General features: G+C 43.1%; 1 protein-coding gene across 6 annotated transcripts in view; it reads left to right on the top strand.

Annotated features, from left to right (window-relative positions):
- DPF3 (double PHD fingers 3) overlaps positions 1-25,731 on the top strand; it is a 268,289-nt gene that overhangs the window by 95,213 nt on the left and 147,345 nt on the right. For all 6 annotated transcript variants that reach the window (XR_015252215.1, XM_025918480.2, XM_086709352.1 and 3 more), the window contains exon 2: positions 15,861-16,021. Coding sequence is in view for 5 of the 6 variants with exons in the window: in XM_025918480.2 (XP_025774265.1) it covers positions 15,861-16,021 (161 nt within the window). In the remaining variant the exon portion in view is untranslated. The remainder of the gene's footprint in view (positions 1-15,860; positions 16,022-25,731) is intronic.

Raw genomic sequence — 25,731 nt, forward strand, 5'->3', positions numbered from 1 at the left:
TAGACCAGTCTGTCTCCCAGGGAGCTTCTGTATCTAGTGTGGAGAGACAGGTAGTAAGTAAAGATTAATAAAATGAGTTTTGGGGTTGGCAAAGTGCTAAAAAGACCAGAAGCCAGGGGGTTGGGGGGGTAGGTAAAGAAAGAGCAAATACTGTACAGAAGGAGTTTGGGGAAGACCTCAAGGAGGCAGGGGAGTGCAGAGCTCACAGAGAAGAAGCAGTGCTCTGTAGAGATGAGGGGAATGTTCCTGGACAGGGCCCTGCGGGTGCCAAGGCCCTGAGGCTGGTGTTTCTGGGGCAGAGAGGTGGCTTGGGGTAATAGCAGCTGCCCCTACGTGGACATGAGGACTAAGCGGAAAGTTCTTAGCCCGTGACTGGCACCTAGCTATGCATGCTCAGGGGCCCCGAGTTGTTGGCTGGTATTATTATTACTTTAACAAAAATTATTCTTTTAGGGGCAGCTGGGTGGCTCAGTCGGTTAAGCGTCTGACTTCGGCTCAGGTCACGATCTTGCGGTTCGTGGGTTCGAGCCCCGCGACGGGCTCTGTGCTGTTACCTCACAGCCTGGAACCTACTTCGGATTCTGTGTCTCCCTCTCTCTGCCCCTCCCCTGCTCATGCTCTGTCTCTTTCCCTCTCTCTCAAAAGTAAATAGACATTAAAAAAAATTCTTCTTTTAGAACAGTGTGGCATAAGTAAGTGGGTAGGTGTGGTATAAGATGTTCCAGTGGATCAGCAGACATTTACTGCCAAGGTGGTGCCGAATGTAGTGTTGAAGAGTCCAGGCTCTGAGATGAGAACGCCTGGTTCAACTCCTGACTTGACTGCTCCCCACGTGGCCCTGGGCCTCCAACTGGAGCTGAGTGTCCTCCTCTCTGTCAGGGGGGAACAGTAACAGCGTCTCTCTCATGGGGTTGCTGCAAAGATGAAGTGCATTATTCTTTCTAAGGCACTTAAAAGGGAGCCTGGCCCACAGCAGAGGCTAGCTGGTCGTACTGTCATTGCTGAGGCTCAGGGGTAGCCCCGGTGCCAGAACCGGGAGCCAAGGGCTCTGTCTGCAAGGAGCTCACGGTTGGGTCGGAGACATGTGTTCAAAGAGATCCCGACCACCGAGGGCGGCATATGATGGTTATTGAGTAAGCAGCCCGACCGTTATTGGCCCTCCTCAAGGGCTGGAGGAGGGAAGGGAAGGCTCTGAGGAGGGCTGTGGAGACAAGAAAATGAAATTAATGCTAACTAGATCTGATAGCATCAGGTGAAGACGAAAGCGATCATATCGGTGCTTCTGCCCTTCCCACGTAGCCTTTTATAGCCATGTACACATCCCAGGCCGGGCCCCCTTACCTCTCATATCTGTCAGTTAGGGAGAGCCCCCCAAGTCCCTCTGTCAGCTCCTAGGGGCCCTTAAATCTGCTGCAGGTGGTTGGCACTCTTCTACCCTCGGCTTCCTCTAGGCCAGAGAGAAAAGGAGAGGTTAGAGGTCAGAGCACAGGAGCTGGGGAGCTGGGAGGACGAGGTGGATGGCAGGGTGGATGGAATTAACCAGAACCCTGTGTGTCTGGCAACTGGCAGATTCTTGTGGTAAGATAAGTGGAACCCTCTGCAAGGTAATTATTAGAGAGCATAAATTCCCCAGATAACCTGTCCTCAGAAGAGATATTGATGGCTGTGGGGCATGTGCTGGAGGCTGCCCTCCCTCCACTGATATTGACTCCTGTCCCCCACCTCTTCCTTCCCCCTCCTTTTCCTTCTTTGTTGCCTTTCCTCTGATCAGCTGCCCGTCCGGCCTTCCTCCCCTGCAGGCCTTGGCCTACAGCTCAAGTTGGTTCTTCTGGACCCTTCTTTTCACTCACTTCTTGGCTCTCTAAATGATGGAGGTCCCAGAGCATAGCACGCCCCCCTGCACCCTTACAGTTCAGCAGGATTGGTGGGAGAGGCACAGAGGTGCAGCCCCTGTGGGGAAGAGTTTCAAAGAACGGAAGGAAGCCCCCAGCTTCTCCTGGGTCCAGGTCCTCAGAATGAGCGCTTACTGAGTGCTGTTGGGTCAGCGTCAGGCTCCGTGAAGGGCCAGGCCCGTACCTGGTCCCAGAGATGAAGAGGAGGAAGGTCAAGTGCTCAGCACAGCAGGCAGGTGGTAGGCACCTGTTGGCACCTCTCCCGCTCATCGCCCTTTCCAAAGCCCCCTCTTTGCCCCAAGCCTGTGGGCCTCCCAGGGAGCTCGCACTTCGGCTGACATTCTCTAAGTATTTGTTTAACAACAATAAAAAGAGGCAGAAGGCCTGATGGGGTGCAACTAGAGAAGGAGGGCAGGTCTCTCCTGTGTTGACCTGAGTTACTCAGTTCTGGCCCCAGACCTGTGCCCTAACTCTTGACCCAACTGGATGTGGCTTCTTAGAAGCCCATTTACTGCTTTTGCTGACCATGTTTGGGGTGGCGGGACTCTTACCTCTCTCTGACCCCCAACAGCTTATCAGTAGAGTGACCTTATCATTTATCAGCCAAGCAAGGGCATTTTTGAGAGGCAAAGCAGGAGTTATTAATAATGATGCCTGCACCTTGATGTGAACTGAGACTGTTCCATGCAAAACGGGTGCTATTTATCAAAGTTCTCTGCCTGAGATAATGCTGATAAATATAAGCTTCTCTAACTTCCATAATTCTGATGATGGTTTAATCCTAGTGATATTGGATCCTTGTGTGCCGTGTGGCTGCCTTGCCTCACCCATTAATATGACTCTGTGCATATTTCCATCATTTGGAACATGTGAAGATAATTCTCTAGAGACATTTGACAGGTGGAGCCTGGGGCCCAGAGGGGTGGAGAGACTTGCTGAAGATCCACAGTGACCAAGTTCCGACTTCGACCTGGCACTGAGGTCTATCCTTGATTCCCACATGGGTCTCTCAGGGGCCAAGCCCCATCTCTCCACTCCAGGACACGGTAGCATGTCCTTACCCAAACAGCAAGGGCTGGGATGCATCTGTGAGCCTTATGCTGCCTCTGGGTACATTCTGGAGAGGAGAGAGAGGATGAGGGAGGCAGGGGGGCACCAGGGGCAAAAGTCTGAACAAGACCCTCTCCTGTGCCTCGTGGTTCCTGATAATGATACTTGGAATGAGAGGCCAAGGAGGGTTTAGGCACCATCCTGTTTGACAGGGAGCACCCCAGGGAGGGGACAGTGCTCTCAATGTCCCCATTTTCACTCAACAGGAGGCAATGAGGCCTCTGCAACTGTAGGAAGCACGTTTCGCCCATTGGCCAACAGCGTTTTCTAATAAAAAAGGGCTTTCGAGAGAGGCTAGAAAAAGAAGTAATTTCCAGTGATGAGTTTTGCATGCTGTAGTTAACAATAATTATTAAATAGGTAGGGTGAGCTAGTGCTTGTTTTCCTTATTGTTAACTGTATTTATGGGTTTTTATTAAGTTGTACCAAGCTGGGATAATTGGGAAATGCTCCACTTGAGCTGTGGGACTCTCGGCCTCCCGTTCTATTTTCTTTCCTTCCAAGGGCGGAGTCTTTTCATCATTTGAGACTTAGGTTGTAAACCAGGAGTTGGCAAACTTTTTTTTCTGTAAAGGTCCAGAAGGCTTCGCAGGCCACGCAGTCACTGTTGGAACTCCTCAGTGCTACCACTGCGGTGCGAAAGCAGCCCAGACCACATGTGAATGAATGCGCATGGCTGTCTTCCAATGAAACTTTATTTATGGGAATTTGTGGGGGCTACATTTGGCCCAGGGGCTGTCATTTGCAAGCCCCTGCTGTAAATAGTGGAGAATTCCTGGAACTCGGAGCCTGGACAGTGAGGATCTAATCTCAGCCCTGCCCCGGTGTGACTGGAGGAAATTACTTCACCTCTCTGGTTATTGGTTTTCCTTGCAGTACAACAAACGCATCACATTAGACAATCTTGAGCACTCCGGGATTCTTATGGTAATCTGGCATTTTCCTTTTTGTCCCTTCAGTCAATGTTCAGGGAGCCACAGGGCCTCTCAAAGCCCATTACCCCTTGTTCACCTTCGGGATGGATTTGGTTTCTAAGCCACAAAATAACGTTTTGTATTTCTCTGATGGTATCTTTTCAGGCAGCTCCATAACCAACCTACTTCTTAAGTTACCAAGAGGTGGCTCTGTGACAGGCTCTGTGCCTAACAGTGCTTCTGGAACTGTTTGGCAGTTTGGGAAACCGAGGCACAAAAAAAGAAAAATGGCTAAGGCTGCCTAGCAAATTTGGTGATGCTCTTAGAGAAACCTGGTGCCTCCAAAAAAGTAAGTGTTGTTTAGGCTATTCCAGTTGTGGAGGCTCAATCTTGGTGAAGGGGCAGCAGTTGCCATGAGAGGCTGCTGGGGTCGTGGCCAAGAACAGGGTTCTGGACTGAAATTGCCTGGGCGTATGTCTTCACAGCAGCCCCGAACACCCTAGGCAAATCACTGAAAACTCTCTGTGCCTCAGTTCCCTAATCTGTGAAATCAGGGGGAATAATCAGAGGGGGTTGTGTGGGGACGAAACGAGATCATCTGTCAGGTGCTTAGAACAGTACCTGGCACACATAGTAAATGCTCAATAAATGGCAGCCAGGCCACTGTTATTTTTGTTATCACCATCTTGTCACCCTTCTATAAATATGTCGAGGATGTTTCTTCCTCATTTTGATATTCGACTCTTCTTCAACTTTTGGATTGGAGATGTGGGCTGATCTGTATGTCAAGTGACTCTCGGTGAGGTGGAAGGATTGGGGGAAGAAGACAGGGAAGGGGGGAAGGTGCGGGGAGGGAGGGAGGGAACTTGGAAATAGCTCCACACGAGGAAAGGAGGGTCAGATTTTAAATACAGTCACATCCCCTTATATTGTTGGGCTGGGAAGAAAAATAGACTTCCCTTCAGCAGCACGGAGGTTCTGGTATCTTTTGTTCTTATCCCAGGATGTGGAGGTTATGAGGGCAGCTTTAGGTATTTCTAGGGTGACTTGCCTTTTGGTTTTGGCTTTGTTAGTTTCCCAGAATATTTCAGTCTTCCCTACCAGAGGACTTAAATTTGGCAATATGACCAGCCTCTTGGTCAACCTGGCTTTGTTCTGTCCTTGTTAAAAGGTTTACAAGCGTGTGGCTCAAAAACCAGCAGGCCTGAGGCAGTTTTCTCAGAGGGCCACCAGGAGAAATTGGGGTGACTCTCAACCTTGTGGCAGGTTAAATGAGACTCAGTGCTTCTTTGTTTGGCTTGATGTCCCTTAGAAGGGCGGCCTGGAGATCATTTGGTCTGCAGGGCGTTTGCTTCTGCCGGCTGATTTTAACCAACTCTGACAGGAGGGCAGAGGCCCCCAAGCGAGGTCAGGACCACAAATCCCATCCCAGCAGGTGCATGATGGGGAGACAGCGCCCTCCGGATGACCTTCAAGTTCCCATTGATTTCCCGTCAAGCAATGCTTCCCCACCCCCCATCCTGCTCCCGTCCCTGCCACTACCCATAGGCTCGGGGCTCTGGAAAGAGACATGGATCAGTTCTCTGGGAAAGAACATGCAGAGGAGGTTAATTTAGAGACATGTCCTTTCAGGAAACTGGAGTAGGTACTTTGGGGACCATCTTCTGGCACTGCTAGTTTACAGTGCCGGCATGAGGCCTGGAATGTTCTTTTTGGGCATGGAAAAGAAGGACTGATGTCATGAAGGGCATCATTTAGCCTCTTGGCCACACTTCTCTCCAGGTTTGATAGTGTGCAGGTGGCATTGTTGGGTCATGAGCAGGATTCAAGCACGGACAGCAGAATGGGCCCCTAAGCCACTGATGACTGTGTTGGGCAAGGAGGATCAGAAGTGAGAAGGTCGTGGGTGGTGTCACTCTCATTCCCTGTGCTGGGGGCCTCCCCCTAGGACTGACCTTCTTGTCCTCTGGAAGGCCTGTCTTCCATACCATTCAAGTTGTCTGTTGCAGGTAGCCTGGATCTTTCACTTACTTTGGTGTTATATGTCGAGCAATTCCCTATGTGCCAGATCCTGTGTTAGGTTCAGAGAGTGGTAGACAAGAGAAATAACGACCCTGCTCTCATGGAATTCATAATGTAGAGACAATCAGCAGGCAAAGAAAAAACAGAAAAAGTTTGATAGTGGTATGATGGAAAAAAAACCCCAAAAATAAACCAAAATAGAATGAGACATAGCAAGGACTGGGGCAGGAGTGGAGTAAGGTGGGCTGCCTTAGGGTGGGTCAAAGAAGACTCTTCTGAGGAGAAGCCAGCCATGAGAAGACCTGGGGGAACTGTATACCAGAAAGAGGGAATAGCATATGCAAAGGTCCTGAGGTGAGATGATTCTGGCATATTAGAGGGACATAGAGAAGTGTAGTGAGGATGAAGTTGAGTAGGTAAGGGGGGCAGGAGACAGGGGAAGTAGGAAAGGTGGGCATAGCCAGACAGTCTGGGGGCCTATAGCTACGGGAAGGAGTTTGGATTTTATTTCGAGTGTGGTGAAAGCCATTGGGGGGATTTAAGGAGGAGAATGTCAGGATCTGATTTCCATTTTAAAAAGATCACTTGGACTGCTGCGTTGAGAATTGACTACAGAGGACGTGTTCTTTGTGGCTGTGTTTTAAATGCCAGGCCAATATTCTTTTTATCAGGGAGGGCAATCTTGAGGCCCTTGTATTCCAGCAGCAAAGATGGGGCTGAGGATGTGTTTGTCCAAGAATCGTCTCTAATCAATGGTCTGCTTCTACCAGCAGGCACACCCAGGGGACAACATATTGGTGCCCAGCTCATAGCTGGGGTTTCAGAGAGGACTCAGTCTATGAACCAGGGAAACTAAAAATCCGTTCTCAATCAATGAAGTTTCTGTGATGTGTGTGTGTTTTCTTTCTAGGTGTGCTTCACCCTAAGATAAAGCAGTCTCTCTCTTTTTTTTTTTCCCCCACTTTTGAAAGTTGGTTGCATTCTACACATACTTTAGCCTCCAGAGGAGAGATTTATTTTGTCATGTCTGGCTGCCATTTGAAAGGCAAACCTTGGATACAAGAAAAGCTACAGTCTTCTTCCTCCCCGGAGCATCCCCCTTTCCTGACCAACCCCCCCCCCCCGCCCCCCACACCCCCATTATTTACTGGAAGGAATCATCCTTTTTCCCTCCTGTCTCCAGTCTCTTGTCCTTGGCGGCCCCTTGACTTCGACCCTGAGTTGTGTATGTCATCAGAACACCCAGTGGCAGCTCGGAAATCATGGCCAGGTTCAATATAAATTCCGTCTTGCTTAGGCAGCTTTGCATAATAAGTCCCTGAAAAGTCTTCACCGGAGTAGATGCCGGAAAAGGGATTTATTGGGTCTAGCAGGCCTGAACATCAGACTGCATGGCATTTAAGTCATGAGAGGAGTTTCAGGGTTCAAATTCTTCATCTGACTTGGCTTTCGTGAAGCAATACCCTGGCCCCCAAGGTGCCTTTCCGGCGGTGTGTTGAAGGTCAGAGTTATTGCTAGAGTGACCACTCAGAGAATGTCAGGATCTTCTCCATACATTTGCCTTAAAGCAGGCCTCGCGGTTGTTTTGTTAGCGATGAGGGCTTCTGTGGGACTAGCGTGCAACAGGGCAGTGCTGCTAGGTTGATCCACGCCAGCTGCCAGAGAAAAAATTTCAGGAGCAAACCCAGCTGAGTTAAAGTCAGTTAACTGGGCTCTCCTGCTCTGCCATTAGAACATGGCCAAAGAACATCACAAGGCTCTCTTGTCCAAAGCAAGGCTCCCTTGCTTTGGAGGTTGGTGAGCCATCATTAGGCCAGTGAGTTTCATATTTCTCAGAATCACCGGAAAGGGGGGGGGGTGTCTGTCAAAAATACGGATGTCTGGATCACATGCCAGACCTCCAGAATCAGGATTTCACAGCCTCCCCCACCCCCACTAGTTCTGACACAAACCAAAGTTTGAAAGCCACTCCCTAGAAGATTCTTCTGGAGAGTGAGGTGATGGCATTCTTGATAAGCACCAAAGGCTCATTTCCTGCACCAGTCGAGGAAGAGTTCATCCTCTTGGGGTGGTCTGTTGACAGCCCAGTGTTCAGGGAGCTTGTGAAGTTCAGAGAAGGGGGAGATGAGTTGTCTTGCAGAGAGGCGTGAATATCATAGATGGAGAAATGAAAATCTTGAGAGCTGAGGTGATTTTTTCTTTTTATGGGATGACTGGGAAAATTCAGTAAGATTTGAACCTGTAGGATATCTGTTTTCAGTTGCCTAAGCCTGGGCTCTGGAGAAGCCAGATAACTTCAGGCTCACCTCATCTGCATATGGAGAAAGAATGTCCCAAGTATCTCTCAGCTGTGAAGCTTCCATTAGGATGGCCTAACATTTCTTTTTTTTTTTTTATCTTATTTTTTATTTTTTTAAAATGTACATCCAAATTAGTTAGCATATAGTGCAACAATGATTTCAGGAGTAGATTCCTTAGTGCCCCTGACCCATTTAGCCCATCCCCCCTCCCACAACCCCTCTAGTAACCCTCAGTTTGTTCTCCATATTTATGAGTCTCCTCTGTTTTGTCCCCCTCCCTGTTTTTATATTATTTTTGTTTCCCTTCCCTTATGTTCATCTGTTTTGGCACTTAAAGTCCTCATATGAGTGAAGTCATATGATTTTTGTCTTTGTCTGACTAATTTCACTTAGCATAATACCCTCCAGTTCCATCCACGTAGTTGCAAATGGCAAGATTTCATTCTTTTTGATTGCCAAGTAATATTCCATTATGTGTGTGGAATATATATATTTTTCCATACTTTGCATACTTTGCATACTTTCCATACTTTGGCTATTGTTGATAGTGCTGCTATAAACATGGGGGTGCATGTGTCCCTTCAAAACAGCACACCTGTATCCCTTGGATAAATGCCTAGTAGTGCAATTGCTGGGTCGTAGGGAGGCTGCACCAGCTTGCATTCCCAAGGATGGCCTGACATTTCAGTCAAGGCTTATCACACGCTTCTGCAGTCCCAGCACTGTGCTTGGTTGGGTAGCATGGAAATATATAACTCTTAGTTCCTGTCTTCAAGAGTCTTATGATCTAGTTGGGTGGAGAGACATAAGGGGAATGGTACGGACTGGTCAAACATGGCTGAGACTCAGGGAGCCCTGAGAAGGCAGAGAGCAAACACTGTTGGCAGGGGTCACTGGGGAGGCTTCCTGGAAGAGGCAGGCCTTCAGCCAGCCCTTGAACAGATTAAGATTAGCCAGGCTAGGGACAAGAGACAAGAATTATAGGTGGGAGGAAAGACCTGAGTAAAGTATTTTGTTGGGGTCCAGGGGTAGGGCTGTCTGATTCATATATACAGGAAGGTCAGATGAGGATTCATTCATTCATTCATTCATTCATCATTCAACCCAACATGGCAAGCTCTGTGTTGGGCTTGGGGATAGAGCAGCAAATGAGCCAGGCGCTGTTTCTGTTCTTGGGGTAGGCTTTGGACTGCTGGGGTCATCATGCAATGGCTACTCAGCTCTCCTGGTTGCCTGAGGTTTTGGGACAGAGGCTTGGGTTGGCACTTGCCAGCCTCAAAGACACTGCAGCAGTGAGTGTGGCGTGTGTATGTCGTGTGGAGGGCATCAGCCAGCTGAAGAAGATGGTGTGTCACACAGGGGCAGAAGATGCTGCTCTTTGGGGGGAGGAGAAGGGAACCACCATTGACGAAAGGCATTTCCCTCTGTGCGTCAGACGTTTTCTGTCATTTAGTTCTCTCACAGACCTGAAGTAGGCGTTGTGGTTAAGTAGAGCTGAGGCTTGGGGAAGGTAACTGACTTGGCCTGAGGTTGTAGCCAGTCAGCCATGGAGCTGGATTCAGATCTGCCTGTTTCCAAGTCTCTGTTCTTTCTGTTCCACCCCAATCCCTCGGCTCTCCAAGGGCCCTGTCGTCCTCCAGAGGAGTTTGGGCACCAGTGGGAGCCATCTTGGCTTCCATCCTGAGGAATGAAAGACAAAAAACTGAGCTCCAGGGATATTCCTTTTTGTCAGGATGGGTGGGAGAAGAGCTGCAGTGACTATAGTCGGGGGCTGCTGCAATGACCCAGGAGCCCAGGGACAATGACTCAATGGGAGTGGTTGCAGACATTCTCTCAACATTTTTTGGAAGTTGTGAGTAGACAGCCATGCAATCGAAATCACCAACGTATACGTGCAACAAACTCTGAAGACTGTCCTAATATAAACATCTACCATAGGTGTAAGAGTTGTTGTTGAAAGCAATTCATCTGTGTGCTGGGCTCTGTGCTGGACACTGGGGATAAGTCAGGAAAACAGCGGGCTTGCAGGGTTACCGGGTTACACTGCCCCAGGGGGTGCCGTTCACATTGAAGTTTACATGAATGGTGCCCCTGGGCAGGTGGCTACGTGCAGTGGCCCCGCAGATGGTCTCTGCCCTCAGAGACTTTACAGTCTTGTAAAGAAGACAAATATTAAACATTGAATGGAATTGAAACTAACGTTATGAATAGTATTATTATTGCCATCTTTGTTGGGAGAGGGCAGAATGAGGGAAGAAGAGGACTGGAATCTTGCTCTCACCATTCTCTGCAGGCCTTTCCTATTTTATTTTATTAGTTGTTTTTTTTTTTTTTAACGTTTATTCATTTTTGAGAGACAGAGACAGAGAGCAAGTGGGGGAGGGGCAGAGAGAGAGGGAGACACAGAATCTGAAGCAAGCTCCAGGTTCTGAGCTGTCTGCACAGAACCTGACCTGGGGCTCAAACTCATGAACCGCGGGATCAATGACCTGAGCCGAAGTCGGACGCTTAACTGACTGAGCCCCCCAGGGGTTCCAGGCCTTTCCTCTTTTAAATATCAGAAACACTGCCTTAGCTTGGGCTGCTAGAGCAGGATGCCATAGACTGAGTGGCTTAAACAACAGATACTTATTTTCCACAGTTCTGGAGGCTGGGAAGTCTGAGATAAGGGTGTATTCTTTTTTTTTTTTTTTTTTTTTTAAATTTTTTTTTTCAACGTTTATTTATTTTTTGGGACAGAGAGAGACAGAGCATGAACGGGGGAGGGGCAGAGAGAGAGGGAGACACAGAATCGGAAACAGGCTCCAGGCTCTGAGCCATCAGCCCAGAGCCCGACGCGGGGCTCGAACTCCCGGACCGCGAGATCGTGACCTGGCTGAAGTCGGACGCTTAACCGACTGCGCCACCCAGGAGCCCCGATAAGGGTGTATTCTTGCTGTGTGCTCACATGGCAGAGAGAGAAAGAGGAAGAGAGAGGTCTTTCTCCTGTCCCTTCTTATATAGGGGCACTAATCCTATCATGAGGACGCTGTCCTCACGACCTAATTACCTCCCCAAGGCCCTGTATCCAGATACTAGAACATTGTGTGTGTGTGTGTGTGTGTGTGTGTGTGTGGAGGGGGGGTGGGTGTTAGGGCTTCAACACATGGATTTCAGGGGAAACAGTTCAGTCCGCAGTAAACCCTAACCCTGGCTTTCTTTGAAGGGCAGCTTTAGGAAGAGTGTAACTCTGAGGAAAATGAAAAGGTTCCTCCACCTTGCCAAATATTGCCCCCTGCTTGCTAGTTATAAAATGCTATGTAAATGGGAACCGGCTTTCTGCGGTGCAGTTAGAGTTAAATATATTTAAGTGCAAACAGGAGGAAGTTAGCATATCGGTGTAGATGCGTCTTAATGTGTATTTGTGGGTGGTGGTGGCAGTGTGGGCAGCTGGGTGAGACAGCAGGAAATCCAGGTGCCCACAGAGAACAGGAGGGGCCGATGGGGGGAAGGAGGGGCCAGAAATCCTGCCACAGGCTAGGGCTTCTTGTTATCTCTGCTTATCTCTGTTTATGTGCGCAAATAGCAATGATGGGCCAAGGTCCTGTTTTTACTGTCAAAGGGGACTGGTGGACGGCATCAGGGATGGAAAGAGGGTGACACCCTGAGAAATGCAAGAACCCAGTGCCAGATGGGATGAAGGAAAGGGGAAGGCCAAGGACACCTTGCTAGGGAGAGAAGAGCAGTGTTCTCTCACTGCCGTCTCCCCACACACCCTCCCAACCCAGAAGAATGGCGACTCTGGGGAGGGAGCAGGCTTCTGGCAGGAGATGAGGAATGTGCTTTTGGACACGTGTTTGGGGTATGACAGGACACCTGTTCCTGGGTCAGAACACAGGAGCAGAGGGACAGTGAAGAGGGAGGGGCCCCAGGTATCTGCGTTGGACGGTTGGACTTAGGAGTCAGCTCAGGACAGTGGACACGGAATCTAAGAGAACGGGCACGGTCTTTAGAGAGAGAGAGACAAAGGTGGAGGCATGAGGAAGAAAAGGAGCAGAGGGTCTGTGATGGGCTCTGAAAATCACATTTGGAGCCTGGTTGACAGTTATTTTGGAGAAGTCTTATTTTGACCCCTCTGAATCCTGATTGGTTCCCTGGAATTCAGTTTTCCACAGATATGCTCAAGGAGGGTCACTGGAAAGCTCTGAGGGCTGAAGCTCCCTCACTCCAGATGTGATCGCTAAGGGATCACAGCGGCCTCCCAGCGGCCCCCGGAACTGGGCAGCCAGCACTCCTTCAAGCCATAGGCCATGGGGGGCTCCTGCTCTGGCGGAGAGCCTAGCAATTTGTTCCTCTTGCCTTTCCTGCTTCTGATTGCAGCCTTGGGTAGCCCGAAGTAGGCTGTTGATGAGAACATCATTCTATTCTGCCTTGTGCCAGCTTCTTCCAGCCCAAGACATCTATCATCCCGTGGCAATCCGGCCCCCTTGGTTTGATGCAGGCAGGTGATGGCTGAGGCTGGGCTGTGCCTGACCCAGCCTGGGGCACGCTCCACAAAATGAGTCATTCCCTGCCAGCCTTTCCCTGCTCCCTCTGCCCCTCACAACTTGAATGCAAATGTCACCCCTGGGATCCTATCATCGAGGGATTTTTTTTTTTTTTTCTAAGAAATCCCATATTGAAAAGGACATTTGTCCTCTCTCCTGTTTAAATTGCTTTCCACGGGTTAGGGAGACCTGGCCATCGATTTTCTTCTAGAGAGCAGAACGAGCCCTGTGAAGATTTTGGCTAATTAACTTTTGGAGAGGCACTGCTTGAATTTATCAAAAAGGTTGAAGTCTCTCTTCTCCTCCCACATCTTGAAAAAGGCTTTAAACTTTTGTTTCCAAATCTCTGCCAATGCCTGGACTGTTTAAAAGTGAGTTCCCTGGAGACAGTGGCAGAGAGGGTGTTAGATGTCACATTTTTGCAGGTCCAGCCTGTAATACAGTTGTTCCAGTCCGAAGAAGGTTTTTTTTCTGTTTACATAAGAGAGGTATCGTTCACACCAAGATTACATTTAAAAATACACATTCTCCCTCAGCATGCCTGTTACTAATAGCATTGCATGTTACGGAAAGTGGAAAATATTTAAGATGAAATTAATTTTCACCCAGCGCACCACTTTGTTTGACTTTCTTGTTCCATTTGGTGTGGGGCATGGACTTGGCCAAACTCACTTTCCCTTCCAGCAACTTCATTTTCTTGTTCCTCTCTTTGGGATTGGAGTTGTTGGAAGCCAGTAATGAGCGTATCGGGAAAAGTCTAATTTGAGATCCCTCTGTAGTTTCCTTTTCTATTGGCTTCCAGAGTTTGTTTTGAAAACGGAAACCTTCCTGTCGCCAGCTGATGAGTTGTAGTGTGCCATCTTCCTTTTTCTTATGGCTTCTCCTACAGCAGACTTTTTGGAGTTGGAATAGTTAACATCTATTTTGGCCATCTGTCAAAAGATCGTGGGAAACCAGATTACTGTTTCTCACATCGGACACCTCTCTGTTATGTGTTCTTGTCAGTTCTCATCAACTGATTGCTGTTGCTCATCAACTGGTTGGTTGGTTGCGGTTTCATGAAGAAGCTGGAGCATCTAGGACACTCTGGACAGGCTGTGTGTCATCTTACCTGGGCTGAGCTGCCTGTGAAAGTTCTGGCACACTGGACTATGTCGCCTTAGCAGTGGAGGCATTTAAGCTGGTGGGACACAGATGTGAACGCTTTGTAGGAAATGGTTCTTTATTTTTGATCAATCTCATGATCCTTGTTACCATCTTTGATTACATCAGCTCATGTTCTGTTTTATAGCATTTTAATGGGCTTCCACCCCCCCCCCCCAATTCATTTCCAGCTGTGTGGCTATTATAATTTGATTACAGTTTGGTTTTGCAACTGCTAGGATACTTTCTGAGCACATTATGCCTTCCTTGTGAAACTGAAGATGTTCAGAGGGGGAAAAGGAGCAAGGGGACTTTTTTTTTTTAGGAGTTATGTCAAATAAGTAATTTCCAAGAGATGCCTCAGAAGCTTCAATGGTTGTATCTTCCCAGAATAAGAAATTCGCTTTAAACTCTTGGTGGACCCTGACCCACTGACTTTTTTAAAAAAACACTATAGAAAAATCCCTCTAAAATTTTGCTTTCTTTAGTCCTCTAAATATTTTTGTTAAGAAATATACTATTCTCAACTTAGAGACTTTCTCACCCCGATTTTGGCCTCTTCAAATCTATGTAGAACCAAAACAAAGGGACATTCATAATGTTTCTTCAAAATGAGCTACCTGGTTCTCTCTTCTGGCCCTGTAATCCCTCTGGCTCCCCCCTTCCTGCCTTTCTCTCCCCTCCCCACAAAGAAGTACAAGTCTACCTGGCAAGGTTATGTTATTACATTTGTATTTCCTTGAGCCATTTATTAACCTCCCACATGTGCCTGTCTTTGATTTGGTAGGTATTTGATCTCACTGATTTTTTTTTTAAATATTTGATCAGTTTTACCAATGTTATATTTTTTGTCTTTGAAAAGGGTATTATCTTAAAATTAGCAGCATCACCACATGTCCAAGGATACTAAAGATTCAGTAACATAAAATTTGCTGGGCTTAGATCACCACTCCAACAAACCAGAAAGGTCTTTCTCTTTGTGTTTTAGATTTCAGGGATTGAATTATCTTGACTTCAGAATGCAACTATTATACATCCTTCCTTTACTTTCAGTTAGGAAGTTATTTTTTCTTTATTTTTCTATTTTTATTTTCTTTATTTTTTATTTTCTTTATTATTTATTTTAAAAAAAAATTTTATGTTTATTTATTTTTAAGAATGAGAGAGACAGAGAGTGAGCATGGGAGGGGAAGAGAGAGAGGGAGACACAGAATCTGAAGGAGGCTTCAGGCTCCAAGCTGTCAGCACAGAGCCTGTTGCGGGGCTCGAACTTACGGAACATGAGATCATGACCTGAGCTGAAGTCGGACGTCTATCCGACTGAACCACCCAGGCGCCCCGGAAGTTATTTTTTAAGTGTGTGGTTTTAAAAGACTGGTTCGTGCCCCTTTTCGCCTCCTTTCCCCATGATAGCTTTACTTTTATGGGATATTTCCTCTGTCCTGCTGGTCTGTGTTTATGTGGGGTGTTTCTCTCTGATTGCAATGGAAATCTGTGCATCCATGCTTTCGGGTTTGGGTTCACTCTAGAGTGCCTTTGCTGGCAATTACTGAGAACAAAGTGTGGTTAATGTAGGATCTTAATAAGGGGGCTCTAGAAGCCTGAGGTCCTGGTAGATCTCACGTAGAAGATTGTTCTAGAACCACCTCTAGAGGTGGGACCTCATGCTTCCTGGAGTGAGAACTTGTTACTTTTACTAGTGGTTTATCTAGGGGCCCTAGGCTCTTGGTTACAGGGGATTCTAAATTCCCTGGTGATTTTGGCATGGGAAATAGAACCTGGTTGAGACCTGACACCAAGTTGGATTCCTCCCCTCTCTTGGTACTCATTGCCTTGGTCTCCAGACACGCAAAATCTTCCCAGGGAGGTAGGTGGGTACCATCACTTATCCTCTGGGTGTGTTTCTGTTTTCCCTGGCCTCATTCCTCCTCCGTCTCTCTCCCCTGCTGATAGACTCGGGGACCAGTTCTACAAGGAGGCCATCGAGCACTGCCGAAGCTATAACTCGAGGCTGTGCGCAGAGCGCAGCGTGCGTCTCCCTTTCCTGGACTCGCAGACCGGTGTGGCCCAGAACAACTGCTACATCTGGATGGAGAAGAGGCACCGTGGCCCAGGTAAGCCACGCCACCCTGGACATGTTCTGGCTTCCAGTCTGGAGGGAGGGAGGACCAACCATTGGGAATCTCCGCAGGGATGCTGGGGAAAGGCAAGCTGTACAGCAGGCTGGGATACTCTCATGAAACTCCACTGATTTATAGCTCTAGACACATGTCCCCAGGATGATGGAGGGGAGGGGCAATGGAGCCTTGTTGGCAGGGGTGGGGGGGGAGGGGGACAGAGTGAAAGAACTCAGGATTTAGCCCCCAAAAGGGAAGGTTGAGGGCATGGCATCTGCCTCATCCTTTGGCCTTTCTGTAGTTCAGTGGTTATTAGCTGGAAATCTGTAGTCAGAACTGGGTTGGAGGCTTGGCTTTATCATCAAACCAAGATCTCTCCCTCAGGTTCCTCACCTGTGAAATGGGAGTAATAATAGTTTTCACTTTAGAATTTTGTCAGGATTGCATGGAAATATTCAGAAAAAATGTGTGAGTCAGCACCTAGTAACTATGTGCTCCCAAAATGCTGGCTATTATCGTTGCTATTCCTACTATTATTATCATGACACTAGTCTTCTAGGCTCCAGAGAACACCATAAAGACCAACGGGTGGAGATTAGGGAGGCAACCAAAGGAATGCAGTTTTCTGGCTCTCTATGGGTCTATTTTAGAAAGTTTTTATGATGAAAAATTTCTTTTTTTAAAAAAAATTTTTTTTTCAACGTTTATTTATTTTTGGGACAGAGAGAGACAGAGCATGAACGGGGGAGGGGCAGAGAGAGAGGGAGACACAGAATCGGAAACAGGCTCCAGGCTCCGAGCCATCAGCCCAGAGCCCGACGCGGGGCTCGAACTCCCGGACCGCGAGATCGTGACCTGGCTGAAATCAGACGCTTAACCGACTGCGCCACCCAGGCGCCCCTATGATGAAAAATTTCAAACCCGTACAAAAGTGGAGAGAATAGTAAAACGAATGTCCATGTATTTATCACCCAGTGTCAACAATGATCAACTCATGGCCAGTCTTGTTTCATTTATACTCACCTCCCACTTTCCTCCTTGACCCTAGGTTATTTGGAAGCAAATCCAAGGCAACATGTTATTTCATCTGTAAATTTTTCAGTATGTATCTCTAAATGGTAAGGACATAAGCAGACATGCCCACGATGGCTATCAAAGCTCCAAGGTAGCAATTAGACCTTAACAGAATCACGTATTGGTTCAACATTTATTTCCCCCTGGTAGTTGAAATCAGAATCCAAAGAGGAATCCTATGTTGCAATTGGCTGAGGTATTTCTTAAGTCTCTTTAAATCTGTAGGTCTTGGCGTGTGTTTGTCTGTCTGTCTCTCTTTCTCTCCCCCTTGCATGTTGTTTATGGAAGAAACTGAGTTGTTTGCGCTGTAGGGTTTCCAGAGTCCAGATTTTCTGATTGCATCCCATGGTGTTATTCTTGGGAATTGGTTGTTAAGACTAGAGACCTGAGCAGATTCAGGTTCAGCTTTTTGGGGCAAGAACAACTCCTAAGTGGTGGTGTGTTATTTCCATCAGGAGGCTCATGGTATCTGGTTATCTCTCTTCTATTAAAATTTTTTTTAAAAATGTTTATTTCTTTTTGAGAGAGAGAGAGAGAGGGGGAGCGAGCAGGGGAGGGGCAGAGAGAAAGGGAGATACAGAATCCGAAGCAGGCTCCAGGCTCTGAGCTGTCAGCACAGAGCCCGACGCGGGGCTCGAACTCACGAACCGTGAGATCATGACCTGAGCTGAAGTCCGATGCCTAAGCGACTGAGTCACCCAGGCGCCCCAAGTTACCTCTCTTTTATTGATGTTAACAGCCCTTGATGGTAGTTGCCTAGATCCTTTATTCTGTTAAGGGCTGCAAAAAACATGACATTTAATTCAAGGCTGTCACTAATTTTTCATTTATTAGCTCTGTAACCTCTATAAAGTGAAATATCTCCTCATTAAAATTTTGGTTATTGTGAAGTATAGTTCACATATGACAGGCAGGATAAATAATTTTGCCCCTTTATTTATCAGTTTATTTTATTTTTCATCAGTATAAGTATACTCTAATCTCCATCCCTTGTTTCACCCCTCTCCCTTCCACCCAACCTCCCCTTTGCTAACCATCAGTTTGTTCTCTATAGTTGAGACTCTGTTTTTTGGTTTCTCTCTCTCTCTCTTTTTCTTTGTTTGTTTGCTTTATTTCTTAAATTTCACATGAGTGAGCTCATATGATATTTGTCTTTCTCTGACTAACTTATTTTGCTTGGCGTTATACTCTCCAGCTCTATCCATGTTGTTGCAAATGGGAAGATTTCATTCTTTTTTATGGCTGAATAATATTCCATTTTGTATATATACCACAACATCTGTACTCATTCACCTACCGATGGACCCTTCGGCTGCTTCCGTAATTTGACTATTGTAAATAATGTACTCACCAGTTTTCAAAATAAAGAGTTGGTTCCCTAATATTTACCAAAAGTGATTAATAAAGTTACTATTTTGTTGAGTGCCGTCATGATTTCACAGATTTAAACACCATGGATACATTTTAACCCATTGGAGCTATTATTCTTATTGATGCTTAAATTGTCCCATCTTTGGCCCATAGGGGTTTGGGCCAGTGCTGGTGTTCTGAAAGAACCCCAGTAGTTTCTGATGGCTTCCTTGGTATCCTAATATTAAGACAAATGTTTTAGGCTTATTTTGTACATTTCCTGCCCAGACCTGGAATTAGCTATTTCTATAAGAAATTCTGTTGCCTTTTTGTAGGAAATGTTATTTGAAGACCATTATCTGATGGTACTTATTGTTCCTGGGTTGGTTGTTGTTTCTAGGACTTTTCAGTGAGTGGATCTAAGAAGTATGATTTCTTTTTTTTTTTTTAAGAGAAAATACATTATGAACTTCTATTTCCCATTCAATTCAATTTTACACAGTTTTTCTGAACCGTCTTAATTGTCTCTCCTTTCTCCAACTCTAAAAAAATCCTGGCTCTTAATGATGCTGACATAATTATTTATTTGCTTCCCCCTGCCCCCCACATACATATGAGTATCAAATAAAATTAGACTTCCAACGATACAATTACTGAACATATTTAAGGTTTTTCTTCTTCTTCTTCTTTTATTTTTTTGCAATTCTTTTTGTCCTTAGGGCATTGCCTATTAAGGATGTAGAGTGAAATTACTGTGTTTTAAGGTCACTTGAAATACTTCCTCTGAGTGGTTGTGCCACTAACTGAATACACAGTTGGATTTGTTTCATTTTGCTTTCACTTATTAGGTATTATTTTTTTCAAATTTCATATAATTTGTTTGTATTTTTAAAATTAGTTTTTATTTTGAAATAATTACAGATCCACAGGAAGTTGCACACATAGTACAGAGGAATCCCCCAAATCCTCCACCCAATTTCTCCCAGTGGATACATCTTATGTAATCAGAGCACAATCTGGAAACCAGAAAGTTGACATTGGTAAAATATGTGTGTGTAGTTCTATGCCATTTTATCACATATAGATTTGTGGAACCACCACTATAATCAAGATATAAAACTATTCCATCACCACAAAGATCTCCCTCATTCTACCCCCTTATAATCATACTCACCAGCCCCTCTCATTATTTCAATACCTTTACCCTCCCCCATGTGTAACACAATGTCTTAAACATTTCCTCTGCACACATTGAAAAACCATCTCAGACAGTATTATAATTTTTGCTTCACTCCTGAAATGAATATTATACTACAGGTTAACTAACTAGAATTAAAAAAAAAAAAAACCTGAAATAAAAAAAATTTTTTTGCTTCAACTATCAAACTATTAACTTAGAAAACTTAAGTGTCTATTATATTTACTCATATTTTTACTCTTTAATTGTTCCTTTTTCCTTCTTGATGTTCTTGATGTTCCAAGATGCCTTCTTTTATAATTTCTTTCTGATCAAGTATTTCTTTAGCCATTCTTTTAAAGTAGGTCTACTGGTAATAACTTCTCATAAGTTTTCTTTCTTCTGGGAATGCCTAGATTTTTTCCTTCATTCCTAAAGGATATTTTTGCTGGATATAAAGTTCTGGGTTGATAAATCCTTTTATTTAGCAATTGAAAAATGTTTTGCATCTCTTTTTGGTGTGTGATGAGGTTTGTGATGAGACATTTGCTGTCATTCTTTTCCTTTGTAAGTGAGGTGTTGGGGAACCTGAGTGGTTCAGTTGGTTGAGCATCTGACTTTGGTTCAGGTCATGATCTTGTGGTTCATGAGTTTGAGTCCCACATTAGCCTTACTGCTGTCAGCACAGAGCCTGCTTCAGGTCCTCTGTCCTACTGTCTCTCTGCCCCTTCCTTGCTTGCTGTCTCTCTCTCAAAAATAAACACTCGTAAGTGAGGTGTCATTTCTCTCTCACTACTTTCAAGACATTTTTTTGTCTTTAGTTTTCAAAAATCTGATTTTGATATGTTTTGGTGTGGATTTGTTTGGGTTTACCTGTTTTGGAATTCACTCAGCTTCTGGAATCTGTAGGTTTATATCTTTTGCCAAATTTAGGAAAATTTCAGCTATTATTTTTTTGAATACATGTTCAGCCCCACTCTCTTTCCCTTATCCTTCTGGGACTCTACTAACACAAATTTTAGATTTTTTGCTATAGCCCATAAGTCCCTCAGGCTCTGGGTCTTTCTGTTTGTTTTTGTTTTGTTTTTGTTTTTGTTTTTTCTCTCTGTTGCTCAGATTGGGTTATTTTTATTTTTCTCTCTTCCAGTTCACTACTTCTTTCTTCTATTCTCTGCATTTGTTGTGTTGTTTTATTGTGTTTTTAACTTTTACAATTTGTTTGGTTCTTCTTTATATCTTCCATTTCCTTGCTGAGACTTTGTATTTTTTCATTTTTTCAAGTATTTGTGATTATTTGTTGAAACATGTTTATGATGCCTCCTTCAAAATCCTTGTCAGATAATTCTAATATTTGCATTGATATCTATTGTCTTTTTTTTCTCATTCAAATTGAGATTTTCCTGGTTCTTCATATGAATGATTTTGATTGACTGCTAGACATTTTGGCCATGATGTTATGAGACTCTATATGTTATTTTGTAAAATGCTCAAATCTTTTATCCATTTAAAAATTGGGTTTTTTTAAAAAATTGAAATTTATTTGACATACGTCATTGTGGAAATTTAAGGTGTACAGCATGTTAAATTTATACATTTATATATCGTAATATGATTGCCATTGTAGTGATAATTACTGGCTCTATCATATTTATAATAATCCTTTTTTTAGTGGTTGGAATAATTGAGTTCTAGTCTCTTAGAAAGTTTGGTGATTATAATACAGTATTGTTGTCTATGTTCACCATCATATGTATTAGATCTCTAGGAGAATTGTTTTTGTATTGTTAAATTTTGATAGTCCTTTATATATTCTAGATTCAAGATGTTTATTTGATATATACTTTGCAAATATTTTCTCCCAGTTTTTGTCTTATATTTTCATTATCTTTTTTTTTTTTAAGTTTATTTATTTTGAGAGAGAGTGAGAGAGAGCAAGAGTTGGGGAGGGATAGAGAGGGAGAGACAATACAAAGCAGGCTCCATGCTGTCAGTGCAGAGCCCAATGAGGGGCTTGAACTCACAAACCATGAGATCATGACCTGAGCTGAAATCGAGAGTCTGACACTTAACTGACTGAGCCACCCTGGTGCCCCTATTTCATTATCTTAATAGTGTCTTTCAAAGAGCAGACATTTTATATTTTGATTAAGTCCAATTTATCAATTTGTTATTTAATGAATTGAGATTTTGTTGTTGTATGTAAGAAATTGTTGCTTAATCCAATGTCAAGTAATGTATTTTTTTTTTTCCTAGAAGTTTAATAATTATAGGTTTTATACTTAGGTCTATGATCCATTTTGAATTAATTTTAAAATATGGTTTGAGGTACAGATTAAAGTTTATATTTTTGCAGATAGAAATCCAATTGTTCCAGCATAATTTGTTGAAAAGATTAGCCTTTCTCAACTGAATTGCTTTTGTACCTTTGTCAAAAATTAAATGTTCACATGTATGTAGTTCTATTTCTGGATGTTCAATTTTGTTTCATTGGTTTATCTGTTTTCACACTAATATCATACTGTCTTGATTCTTGTATTTTTGCAGTGCATTTTGAAATCAAGTAGTGTTAGTCCTCTAATCTGTTTTTCTTTTTCTAAGTTATTTTGGCTATTTTAGTCCTTTGCATTTCCATATGAATTTTATAGTCTGTCCAGTTTTACAAAAACTCTGCTGGGATTTTGATTGGGATTATGTGGAATCTATGGATCAATTTTGTGGAAAATTAACAACTCTCAATACTGAGTCTTCCAATCCCTGAATATAATATCTCTCCATTTGTTATCTTTAACTTTTCCCATTGATGATTTTTAGTTTTTTGTGTACAGATATTTCATACTTTTTTCAAATTTATCTCTAAGTACTTAACATTTTTGATACTATTGTAAATGGATTTTTTAAAAATTTAGTTTCTGATTATTCGTCATTAGTTTACAGAAACACAGAAATATGTATCTTCATTCTGTATCCTCAAACTTTGTTTTACTCATTTATTCTAATAGCTTTCTGTAGATGCTACAGCATTTCAGCGCTTTCTACAGTTGATTGTTGTTAGTGAAAAAGAAAACTTTTCTTTCCTTTTTTTTTTTAAGTTTATTTATTTATTTTGAGAGAGAAGGGGAGAGAGAGAGAGAGCGGGAGAGGGTCAGAGAGAGAGGGAGAGAGACTCCCAAGCAGGCTTTACGCTGTTAGTGCAGAGCCCGATACAGGGCTCAACCTCACAAACAGTGAGATAATGACCTGGGCCACAGTCAAGAGTTGGGTGCTTAACTGACTAAGCCACCCAGGTGTCCCAACCTTTCTTGTCAGTATGGATGACTTTTATTTATTTTACTCATCTGTTGCACTGAGTAGAATGGCCACTGAAATATTAAGAAAAAGTGGTTAGAGTGGACATCCTTATGATATTCCTGATCTTAAGGAAAAAACATTCATTTTTTTCATTTTTAAATATGATGTTAGCTGTGGGCATTTTGTAGTTGCTTTTTATTAGCAACTTCCTTCTAGTTTGAGAATTTTAAATCAGGAACTGATGTTGGATTTTATTAGCTGATTTTTCTGAGTCTATTGAGATGATCATGTGATTTTTCTTTTGTGGTTTGTTAACATGAGGAGTTACATTGATTGATATTTGAATGTTAAGCTAACATTGCATTCTGAGGATAAATCCCACTTTGTCATGATATATTATCCTTTTTATATATCATCAGATTCACTTTGCTAAAGTTTTATTAGAGGTTTTACATCCATGTTTATGAGCAATATTTGTCTATAGTTTTCTTTCCTTGTGTTTGTGTCTGGTTTGGTCTCAGGGTGAGGTTGGCCTCTTATAATGAGTTGGGAAGTATTCCTTCCTTTTCAGTTTTCTGGAAGAGTTTATGCAGAATTGGTATTTTTTCCTTAAATGTTTTGTAACATTTACCAGGGAATTTCTCTGGGCCTGGCAATTTCTTTGTAGGAACATTTTTAACTACAAATTTGATTTCTTTAATAGATACTCAAGTTATTCATTTCATATTGAGTGAATCTTGGTAGTGTGTAACTTCAAGGAATTTTTTCATTTCAGCTAAGTTGGTCAAAATTGGTTGCACAAAGTTGTTTATAACATTGGTGCATTATCCTTTTAATATCTGTAGAATCTTGTGACATATTCTCTTCTATTTTTTTAATTGGCAATTTGAATTTTCTTTTTCACCTGATCAGTCTACCTGGAGGCTTATGAATTTTATTGATATCAAAGAAATAGCTTGTGATATAATATTTTTTCCTTTTTTTCCCTATTTTATGGTTTCTGTGTTGATATTTATTTTTCCTTTCTTTTTCTTACTTTGGATTTAATTTACTCTTCTATTTCTTCTATTATTTCTTAAGGTAGAAATTGAGGTCATTGATTTGAGATTTCTCTTCTTTTTCTCCTATAGGTGTTTTCTAATATAGTTTATCCCCAAATATAAGTACTGTTTTAGCCTCATTTCACCAATGTTTGTATTGTATTTTCATTGTCATTCAAATACAAGTATTTTCTAATTTGTCTTTTGAGTTCTTCTTTTACCTATGGATTATTTAGGAGTGTGTTATTTCCAAACATTTGGGGGATTTTCCAAATGTATGCCTGTTACTTGTTTCTAATTCTATATAGTCAGAAATACTTTGTATGACTTGAATCCTTTAAAATTTACTGAGACTTATATGGCTCAGAATATGGCCCATCTTGGATAAATTTTCTCTTTGGCCTGGAAAAGAATGTGTATTTTCTTGTTGGTGGTTGGAATGTTCTAGAAATATCAATTAAGTCAAGTTGGTTGATAGTATTGCTCAAATCTTCATCATTACTAATTTTTCCATTTATTTTTTCTATGAATTATCAAGAGAGAGAATTGAAATTTCTGACTATAATTGTGAATTTGTCTATTTATCTTTACAATTTTATTAGTTCTTGCTTCATATGTTTTGAAGCTGTGTTATTAAGGGCATACACATTTAAAATTGTTATGTCCTCTTGGTAAATTGATCCATTATCATTATGTAATAACTTTATCTCTACTAATATTCTTTACTATGAAATCTGCTTCCTGTGACATTAATGTAACCACTCCAGCTTTCTTTTGATTAATGTTATCATTGTGTATCTTTCTCCATTCTTTTACTTTTACATATTTGGATTTGATGTTAAAAGTAGGTATTTTTTGTAGGCACATATAGTTGTGTCTTGCTTTTTAAATGCAATCTGACTGTGTGTTTTTATTTTATTTATTTTTTATTTATTATTATTATTATTTTTTCAACGTTTATTTATTTTTTTTGGGACAGAGAGAGACAGAGCATGAACGGGGGAGGGGCAGAGAGAGAGGGAGACACAGAATCGGAAACAGGCTCCAGGCTCTGAGCCATCAGCCCAGAGCCTGACGCGGGGCTCGAACTCACAGACCACGAGATCATGACCTGGCTGAAGTCGGACACTTAACCGACTGCGCCACCCCGGCGCCCCTGACTGTGTGTTTTTAAAATTGAGGTATTTAGACTATTTACATTTAATGTGATTATTATTATAATTAGGTTTAAACCCATCATTTTGCTATGTGTTTCCTATTTATCCATCTGTTTATTCCCTTTTCCCTCATTTTCTTCCTTTTGGGGGTTAAATTTTTTATGATTCCATTTTATTTCCTTTGTTGGCTTAATAACTCTTTGTTTTGTTATTTTGGTGATTGCTTAATGTTTGTAGTCTGCATCTTTAATTACAGTTTAATTACAGTTTGCTTTCAGGTGATATTTTACTACTTCATGAATAGTATAAAAACTCTACAACAGTATCCAGTAAACAGAATAATGCCATCCACAAAGACATCCAGACCTGGAACCATAGAAATGCTACCTGACATGGCAAAAGGAATTTTGCTGATGTGATTAAGTTAAGGACCTTTAGATGGGGAGATTATTATTATTCGGATGGTCTCAATGTAATCATAAGGTCTTTATAAAGGGAAGGAAGCAGGTCAGAGTCAGAGCAGGAGGTGTGACAACAGAGGTCAAAGTGATGCCATTGAGGAAGAAGCCATAAATGAGCCAAAGGATGTGGGTGGCTTCTAGAAGCCAGAGAAGGCAAAAA

Source organism: Puma concolor, chromosome B3, assembly GCF_028749965.1.
Source record: "Puma concolor isolate L17-30 chromosome B3, mPumCon1.1.hap2, whole genome shotgun sequence".
In the NCBI taxonomy this organism is placed as follows: domain Eukaryota; kingdom Metazoa; phylum Chordata; class Mammalia; order Carnivora; family Felidae; genus Puma; species Puma concolor.